The sequence below is a fragment of the Puma concolor genome, chromosome A2 (assembly GCF_028749965.1).
Source record: "Puma concolor isolate L17-30 chromosome A2, mPumCon1.1.hap2, whole genome shotgun sequence".
In the NCBI taxonomy this organism is placed as follows: Eukaryota; Metazoa; Chordata; class Mammalia; order Carnivora; family Felidae; genus Puma; species Puma concolor.
Window position 1 is genome coordinate 134,530,269 of NC_141668.1, and position 9,893 is coordinate 134,540,161.

Genomic DNA, 9,893 nt, shown 5'->3' on the forward strand with positions numbered 1-9,893 from the left:
TGAGAGGAATATGGGCCATTATAAGACTCACACCCACAACTGCTACCTTGAGTCTACCTCAGCTCCCACCTGGATTGGTGCTACCATGAGGTAGCTGGTACGTGGGGAAATCCACAACGTGTGGATTCATGCAGGGTTTCCTCACTGTTCTACCCGAGACACTGCTGACCCCTCATCCATGTCTTGCAATCACGAATCAGCCATGTCCTGGGGGCTGATAGCTGCCCTGCTGATCACCACACACCACGGTGAGTAGGAAGTGCCACGTGCTTGCGAGGATCTATTCACGAGTGACCACAACTGTCACCAGATCTGGAGGAAGCTTGTGACCACCACCCCAGAAGGAACCAGCGGGACATGTGCAGTCAATACAATTCAAACAGTCACTTATCTTCTGCCCCGTATTACTGTAGATTCTACCTGTTCGTGACCGTGTATACAGGGGTCACACTGTGTACATCAACACAGAATGACCATAGGTCCTCCTGGAAGCAGATAATGACAGAGATACAGAACTGTGATGGGTTTATTAGGGGAAACGAGGAAAAACAAAATAGAGGGGACAGGAATGGTCAGGGAAAGAATTCAGTCAAATACGCATATCAGACAACTTTTCTAAATATATCACATCACCACAGCCAGTGGTCACAGTTCAGGGTCCTCTTCAAATTTCACATTCTCCTGTAAGGCAAAGAGATTTTGGGTTATTGCAATGGGATCTTGTGTTCTCCTCTATGTATTTTCTCTTCAACAATATATCTGTGGCCTTGGATGAACACTTAATTGTGTGGCTGCATCTGTGTGTCTACCTCTAAGGGATTAGGACTGTCTTCAAATCTTAGATATAGATCCCTGAATGTACACACTATCACAGTTATCGTTTTCTTTTTCGTAAAGTAGGACCTGAATTTTAAAAGAAAAAACACAGGGGTCTTTGCCGTATTTTTTGAAACACGGATTGCCAACCTCTCAGCCTCGGGCATTACACTTTTAGTTTCATGAAATTGAATGAACAACTGTTGAGGACCTTCTGTGTGGAGATACATTCATTTCCACCCTGAGAAGGGTGAGTGTCCACTCCTCCCATACATTTTACAAATTCCTTAAGTGCTTCTCACCTCTTCATCGTACTGACCTCAGAAACCAACATTGTCCCTGTTTCTCAGATTACAAACCTGAGGCTCTGAGATGACCGCCGAGAGCTGGTGTTAGAGCTGACACAGCAGGAACACAGGCAAAACCTCAGGAGATTGCGAGGGAACTTTCGGAGACGCAAACCTGCAGGCAGGGTGGTGACAGCAGACGCAGGGGTGTGGTGACCAGAGTTCAGCAGGGGCGGCTCCTCCTCACCCCTGAGTTCCCCACCAAGAGTCTGACTCAGGTTGAAGGCCAAGGAAGCGGCACAGCTGATCTACAACCTGCCTTCACATTTAGTCTCACTGAGACACACTAACTTAGGCAGACAAGCGTTTCCTAAGTTTAATTTCCTAAATCTTCCAGAACATTCTTCATACATGTCCAGACCCTTCAGAAGACCAAGGGAAACAACAAAATTTATTTAGATTATGAACTAGGTGCACTGTGGTGACGTTGACATTTCAGAGATGATGACTGCATTCTACATTGTGGTTGAACCCGTGCAGCAGTCCTTTGCAGACTTCACACTGTCCTCATGCTCCCTTCCCAGTGTGTGGGCCCTGCCAGAAATGGCCTCCAAGTCCATCCTACTGACCCCAACGCCCTCCCCTCTGCACCTCCTCAAACTCTGCTTACCGTGCTCAACTTCCCTTCTATTCCTGCGTGATTCAAGTTTCCCCCAGTTTTGCAATGGATCCTTTAATGGTACTTCCACTATGGTGACCACAAGGTCTGTGTCATATAATGCATGTGCCCCCTTTCAGACGGGACACCTGAGGCACCTACACTTAGGGGTGCATCTCATCCTTCACGGAGCTCAAAGCATTGTGTCTTTCAGACAGGCACCAGTACTCCTGATACATCTGCCTTTGTGTAAAACTCCTCTTTCTTGTAGATGAGAGAAACCTACAGCTGACCTCATTACAGGGAAATGACACAGCCCATTGTACACTATGTCCTGAGAAACTTGAGATATGTGACACTGTCCCCAGGCAGGTTTGCAGTTGAATTGCCAAGCCCTCACAAGCATCCCTACATCATTCCCACCAAGTCTTTCACCAAGAAGACGAATACGCTTTATCGGTCACTCATCCAGTTCAGGTCATCTTACCAAATTTAGTACGTGGAGGAGCTGGTGGAGGAGGTGGCCCATGGCCCGTGACTGGTGGTGAAGGGTGGTCCGTGGGGGACAGCCTGCAAGGCGATCCTGGGGAAGGACCAGGCCCTCTTGCATTCATAATGGCCTGCAGAACAGAAAAGAAAGCTATGTTCGTAGGACAGAGCAAAGCACCAACACCAGCAAAAAGTGGCAACAACCCAAAGAAGCAGTGCTCATCTCCTGCCAGCTTCCCCACCACCAGGTTCCAAGAGGGCAGCATCAGCGCCAAAATCTCTACCCATACTTTGGGTTCCACTTATAGCTTTGGGGGTGGGGAACAGATGCTATGGGGACAAACCAGTGTTCCCACATGTGTGCAAATGTAGAACAGCAAGCTCGTGTCCGAGAGGATTTAGGGAAGGAGTACCAAATTAATAAAATAGCATATTCCTGATAGGAAGGCATTTAAGTCCAGAATCGCCTTCCACCCCGCCTCCGCCTCCACCACAGAGGCTGCTTATTTGTATGTGAAGAACTACAGATTGAGAAGGAATGACAATCCCAGGCTCCACACATGGAATCATAGCCCTCGTGGCTCAAAGCTCTGCCTCTAAGCCCCCGCCTGTGCCCGATCTGCTTCTCTCCCGACAATGAGGTCTTCTCCTCTCTGCAAGTGCTATCCATGGGCACAGAGACATGTTCGGGGATGGGGATCCTGAGGTCATGCAGAGAACCTCGAAAAGCATGTTCTTAGAGAACATGTTACCTATACATGTTAGGTAGGCTTAGCTAATTTATTTGCATTCAGCGGTACTTCTCAGGTAAATACAGTACAACTCGCAGGGTACTTTTGTTCTCTAAAAGATGAGCTGAAATTCTAAATAACAGAATTAACACAAATACACTTTCGTTTCTGCTGTACATCTCCATGTTTCACCTGTAACAGTGACACAGGACACAAGAGAACGTGCTCATGTGAACACAAAGGACACAGTGGAGAATTACAATGCAGGTAATTACGGATTGTCTCTCTTCACCACGCATGTAGCAATGCGTGTTTTCTAGGACAAATATGTCACCTCTCGTAGTTGAATATGTATACCCAGGGCACACCTGAAGGGATTCCAGAGAGCACGGTTACAAAAAAAAAAAAAAAAAAAAGGCTGAATGTTGATGGGTATTACGTATACTTTGTCTAAGACCACTCTAAATGACACATACAAAAATATAAGTTGGAGTGAAGGCAGTTTGCATTTTCAAAACATAAGGATAACTGCCGATTTTCTGAACACATTAATCCCCTAGAAAGAAACAGAACAGGAAGAAACAGCAAGAGCAATGATTCCACACTGAGGAGGTCCAGAAAAAATAAGTCATGCCAAAAGACTTCCAGGTGGAGTGTGGTCTCTCCCTCCCTGGGTTATTTCCAGGTATATACCAGAAAAGCCCTTGGGTGCTCAGCCCTAGGCACGATTGGTTCTAAACCTTCCACAAGGAGTTGACAGGCAGAAAGGAGAGAACCCCATAGACACTTGGGTTAAGGCTGTGCATTTGGAAAATGAGAACAACAAGCAGACATATCATACAACACACAAAACAGACACAAAGCCAGGAGAGAGCGCTGAACAGAAAAAGGAGGGTTTTGCCAAAGAGTTACAACTGAAAATGTCCACAGCATTTACCTTGTCCTTCGTGGTCCCTTTGGTAGAGTCAGTGTTGTTGTTACTCACAGGAGCAACATGTGGATCCGCAAAAGGCCCTAGAAGGGATGGAGGTTTATTCTGATTTGAGTAGATTGTGCAGAGATTAAAAAAACAAAACATGGGGCGCCTTGGTGGCTCAGTCGGTTGAGTGTCCGACTTCAGCTCAGGTCACGATCTCACGGTCCGTGAGTTCGAACCCCGTGTCAGGCTCTGGGCTGATGGCCCAGAGCCTGGAGCCTGCTTCCGATTCTGTGTCTCCCTCTCTCTCTGCTCCTCCCCCGTTCATACTCTGTATCTCTCTGTCTCAAAAATAAATCAACGTTAAAAAAAAATTAAAACAAAACAAAAACACAAAAACAAAAACAAAAAAACCCAAAAAACAAAAACCACTCTCCTCATTCCTCAAGCAACCTAAACTCTCTGGCCCAGTCAGATCCCAAATCACATGCACAGGGTATCCCACATGCTTCAGGTGATCCCAAGGTAAAGGGAGAGCCATTCTTTAAACTCTGATGAAGCCCCATAAAAGCCCTGGTTCAGGTGTTTTCAGAACTCCTCAAACAACTGTGGATGACTGGGGGCTCAACTGGATGGATATACATTAGGCTGAGCCTCATGCCTCCCACCGCCCTGCACGTGGACTGTGTATGGCACACATCTGCTGAAGCGCTATGCCTGCTTTTCTGCATACAGCCCCATTCCATCTCCACAAGAGACACCTGTACCAACACAAGGTGGGGGAAATGACACAAGGATGATAAGTCAATCATGAGAAACTCAAGGAATGTGGTGATGATGGCAGGCATGTTCCTTGCGTTGCAATGGTCTGTGGTACCACCTCTGCACCTTGTACAAGACTCAACAACGGGGCACCTGGGTGGCTCAGTCGGTTAAGCATCCGACTCCGGTTCAGGTCATGATCTCACAGTGCGTGAGTTCCAGCCCCACGTCGGGCTCTGTGTTGACAGCTCAGAGCCTGGAACCTGCTTCAGATTCTGTGTCTCCCTCTCTCTGACCCTCCCCCATTCATGCCCTGTCTCTGTCTGTCTCAAAAATAAATAAACATTAACAAATTTCTTTAAAAAAGACTCAACAACAACAAAAATTAGATGAAGGTTCTTTGTAAGCCAACTCATACTGCCCAGATCATCTTACCAAGTGGTGCAGGTGGAGGGGTTTGGGATGGTCCCGAACCTGGTACAGGAGGTGGATGTGCCCAGGAGATCATACGGTGGCCTCTAGGGTAGGGTGTGCAGAATCTTCCAGTTGATGGAGGAGGTCGCCACGGATCCACACTGCCCTGCAGAACAGAAGTGACAGCTATGTGCAGATGCCACACAAGAGAACCAATCCCCAAAGCAGCTGAAACCCATAGAAGTACGGGTCAGCACCTGCCCCCTTCTCTGCCACCAGGATCCAAGAGAGTAGCATCAGTACCTGAAAACTCTGTCCTGCCACTGGGTACCACCTACAGCTTAGGCAACTAAACGCAGGCGGTTAAACTACTGTCACCACATGTCCCTGCCCAGGTCTGAGAATTTAGAACAAAATGATCCCATCTTACAGGATGAAATAAGTAATTCCAAACTAATGAAGCAGCATATTCCAGACAGGCGGACATCCATGTCCAGGATCACTTTGCATCCCTCCACTACAGTGACGGCAAAAGCTCTGTTTTTGGCTTATTCCGAACACAGAAAAATGGACTGCAAATACACAGCTCATTCTCTGCACATGAAATCACAGCTACTCTTGGGGACAAGTTCTGCCTGCCGGCCCCACACTTGGCCCCCTCTGCTTCCCTCGCTGAGAAAGAGGTCTTCCTACTTTCTGCAAGTGCTGTCAAAGGCCAAGAAACCACTCGGGAGTTGGGGATGCCTGGAGTCTTGTAGGGGACCTGAGGAAATGTTTGCTGTGAGGAACATATTACACATCAATGAGTACTAGGCCCCCAAGTGTTTACCTGAATTCATAAGGAATTCTGGTTTTATGTACACTACAAGACACAGAGTAATACATCCTATGGGAAAAAAGAGGCAGACATTCATGAAACAGAATTAATGCAAATGTGTTTTGACTTTGGTATACATTTCCAGGGATGTGTCATGAGCAATGGTATCAGCTCTCACACTGACTGGAGACACAAGAGAACCTGCTCATATGAATAAAACTGAAGGACCCTGTGTTCAGAATACTTTTACCTAAGATACTGCTGGAAAGGATTCCAAACAGTTCATTTACCCATGAAGACGTGAAGGTGGTGAGTTATGACAATGACTTTGTCTAAAACCATCATAAATTGTACAAGGCACACAATATAAAGATTGGGGGAAGTCTTTTCATGTTTACAATGAACAGTCAGTCTTCACACATGAATAGTGTGACCAGAAAGAGGAAAGTAACAACAACACTGATCCCACAGAGAGGTAGTGTGTTAGGAGTCAACAAGCTTAGAGACTTTGCTATAGACTGCAGTGTATCTTCCTGTTGTTGTTATTTTGAACACAAGGGAAAAGCCATAGGGTGGTCAACTTCTAAGTTCCTTTGACTACTAAGCTGACCAGAAAAAAGATGACAGGCTGAAAAGAAAGCAGCCTGTAGACTCTTGGGTTAAGGCTGTGCATTTGGAGAATATAAACAGGCAGACATATCACACAACACAGAAAACAGGGATAAGGCCGCAGAGCATGCTGTTCCGCAAATGAGGGTTTCCTGACAGACTTACAGCTGAAAATGGCCCCAGCATTTACCTTGTCCGTCTCGGCATTGTTGGTAGACTGCTTGTAGTTGTGACTCATGGGAGTGACATCACCTTCGGCTAAAGGCTCTGAAATGGATAGAGGTTTACTCTGATTTTAGTAGACTGTGAAGATTTCACACAAAGACCACATTTTGTGACGTGTTAAACTCTTGCCCACACTCAGGACCAGGAGGAGAGGCAGAGAGTAACCCACAAGCCTCAGTTGACCCTAGTGATAAGGGGGAGATCCATCCCATCATATCTTAATGAAGAAACCATAGGGTCCTGGCTCATGTTCTTCATAATTAGTCAAATAACTTTCAACAGGGCAGCTCAAAGAGAAATCAGGAAATCATCACCAAAACAGCCATTTCTCAATACACATGAGGGGTAAACTCAGCATCTCATTTCAGATAAAAATTAAAATGAGAGCGTCAGTTGGTGGATAACATCAAAAAACCCTCCACAGAAGAGCATGGGTGTGTTTCCTCTGACTCCAGGCAAATTGTTCAGTCTTTCAGCTTATCTATAAGCTGCCTTCCACATGGGAGCCAGTATTATGTAACTATTTCTGAATGGAACTGAACTTGACTGATATTATATTAAGGAGTAAAGGAAAACTATGGGCGTTTAGCAGTGAAGCCGCAGAGTTGCACTGATAACATCAGAGGACGAAGCTATTTGGAGTTGGATTCAGGAATGTAGGTCTACAGTTCACAACAATAAAAAGAAAGGAACATTAAAAATAGTCAATAAATGACCTTCTCCTCAAATAAACTAAAGTCTTCACATTGAGTCCGGGTGGGAAGAAGGATGAGGCCCCTGTCCTGTCATCCTTTCCAAGCTCTTCACACAGGGAGATGCTAGAGGAGGTGGGAGGGTCACAGCCAGAGGAGGGGCATGAGCTCAACCAGTCACAGGGACAAGTGCCTCACTGCTTGTAGTACCAGAGGAGAACACCCTTCTGTCACCCCTTCAGACCACCTGCTGTCCTTAGTGTTTGCTCTTCTGTCCAGGACACACAATGATCACCCACAGGAAAAGGGTTTGCCGCAGAAATTAGGCTGCTGCACATCACCACATGCCTTTTACCTCTCCTCGCAGGGTTCTGCATCTCTGGACTTCCAGGCATTGGTCTCCACCTCCTGTATCCATCAAGCAGCCTCTTTCCTTCCATCACATCCAGTCTTGGATACAGAAAAAGAATGGACTTCTATCAGAGTTGCAACACCACGTCCTCTGACTAGACACTAAACAGCAACGCTGTCATCCCTCAAAACACCCATAAAAACTCATGTCACGCTCCCACACCTGTGTTTCAAGCAGGCGACCTCCCGGCTCTGCTCCGCCATTTTCCTCTCCCAGATCCGAGTCTTGATCTAGGGGAGAAAAACATATCCACCTTCAGTCGTGCCAGACTGGGAACCAAAGAGAGAGAGGAGGAAAAAGGAAAACACTTACCCAGTTGTTCCGAACATTACGCTCATAAACTGCGACCTGAAAAAGCAACAATGAAAAGTCTGTGTTTAGGAATTCCAAAGGCCACTACACTCAACTACATGAGGTGCTAAGGGTTCACTATGTCAGGCAGAACTCACGTTACCTGGTGTGTGAAGGTGCGTTCTGCCTTCTGCAGCTGTTCTCGTGTTTGTTCAATTTGCTGTCTGTGAGATACAATTGTTTTCGTCAAATAAGGCCTAATATTAGGTAGGATTATAAATAATCTGCTCATGTTCCCGTCATCCTCATATCTTCCCCCAATACAATTTATCCTTTCACATGAAACACTTTTCACACAATTCTAAATGTACAGAACCAAAGCTATTGTTCCATCCTCTCCTTACTCATTATTTCATGCCCGTAGGGTTCAGAGGTCATAGAATTCTTTTCCATTTGCAATCTTGCCCTAATTCATCATGTGACAAGTGACTTTCATCATAAAGCCAACATAAAGTTCTATTCTCCTTTCACTTGTGTACTCACCAGGTTTCCTAGGGTTGCAAAGGCCAGGACCATCAGATGGTACTACCTTGTTGATGGATATGATTTCATCCTATGACACACTGCTTTCCTATAGATTATGACAACTGACACCACCCCTCAGGAACGTTGGCATGGATGAAGTTTCTACATGGGCAGGTCAATGCCGGAGACCCAGAAATGTTTAGTAGCTTAATTGTTTTGTTCTTTCTAATACTTATCTTTTCCTATCTGTTAATTCTCTACGGATATGTCCTCTGAATTTGTGTTTGTATTACTATATTCATGGAGTCTACCCATTGTACAAAGGTTAGAACTAAGAAACGAAGAGGGGTTTCATGAGCCGCTGCTAATTAGTATCTGAACTCACTTGCACTTGTGTATGTCCCTTGTAGCTATTTTCAGATTTTCCTCTGCAGTTGCCATCTGATTCTTCATTGCCACTAGTTCACAGTTTGTCAATTCCAGATTCCTAAGATGGGAAAGATATATACATAGTCCAGTAGCCAAGGTCCAGAAATTCTGCCTTTTTCCTTCTCAGCTCTCTTAAAGCCTAGACTCAAATATCCCTATCCCCTCCCCCAACGATGCACAGACTGACAACACAGTCAGAGAAATGAAGACCCCATTTAATGTTAAAGAAAATTCAACCTCCGTCTGCTGCCAAGTCGCCTACAATCAGAGCCGCCTTTCTAGTCCTCTGCTTCTACTCCTTCATCGTCAAGTCATCAAATAACATTGCACCTTGTGCCTTCCCAGAGTTGGTCTTTTGTTTGCGATGGAGAAGGCCTATTTCAGGTCAGTGTGAAAACCTGTGCCTGACCAACTGTACCCATTAGGATGAGGCAGGGGATCATCATTGCCTTACACCTCCATGGGGCAGTGCACTGAATCTCAGTCCAGAAGTTGTACCCTGACACAGACACTGAGTATGAAAGACAGCCTTCCAGGATAAGGCTTCACCAGCATTGCAAATCACTCCCATACACCACTACGGTTCAGGAGTGCAACCCCTGCCCACTCTTTCAAAGATCCTGGTGGAGGGAAAGGCCAATCTTAGAGTGGCAATATATGCTGAAATATAACATGGTGTGAACTGTCCCACAGTCAGGCTCTTATCTTCAGGAAACAGATTTCAGATGGAAAACTATCACCTTCATGGAGTCAGTCTACTTTAACAAGACTCAGTTCATTGACAGTGAAGGCAGCAAAGGGAAATGCTTAGAAAGGCTGG

At 45.8% G+C, this 9,893-nt stretch overlaps 2 protein-coding genes across 3 annotated transcripts in view; both read right to left on the bottom strand.

Moving 5' to 3' along the window:
- Nucleotides 1-508: 508 nt before the first annotated feature.
- Nucleotides 509-9,893, bottom strand: part of LOC147583540 (uncharacterized) — a 384,087-nt gene continuing 374,702 nt past the window's right edge. Inside the window, exons 5-9 of one of the 2 annotated variants that reach the window (XM_086681022.1) lie at nt 5,095-5,239; nt 3,919-3,995; nt 2,249-2,381; nt 1,176-1,278; nt 509-681 (exon numbers count right to left, since the gene is read on the bottom strand). In XM_086681022.1, the coding sequence (XP_086537148.1) occupies nt 672-681; nt 1,176-1,278; nt 2,249-2,381; nt 3,919-3,995; nt 5,095-5,239 (468 nt within the window). In that variant the 3' untranslated portion in view covers nt 509-671. Of the gene's footprint in view, nt 682-1,047; nt 1,279-2,248; nt 2,382-3,918; nt 3,996-5,094; nt 5,240-9,893 lie in introns of those variants that run through there. The other variant, XM_086681013.1, reaches the window with a different exon arrangement.
- On the bottom strand, nt 7,958-9,603 carry LOC147583541 (transport and Golgi organization protein 1 homolog). Its single transcript, XM_086681229.1, has 4 exons — nt 9,030-9,603; nt 8,283-8,343; nt 8,141-8,176; nt 7,958-8,058 (listed from the first exon to the last, which is right to left on the bottom strand). The coding sequence occupies exons 1-4, from the start codon at nt 9,095-9,097 to the stop codon at nt 7,972-7,974; spliced, it is 252 nt and encodes an 83-aa protein (XP_086537355.1). The 5' UTR covers nt 9,098-9,603; the 3' UTR covers nt 7,958-7,971.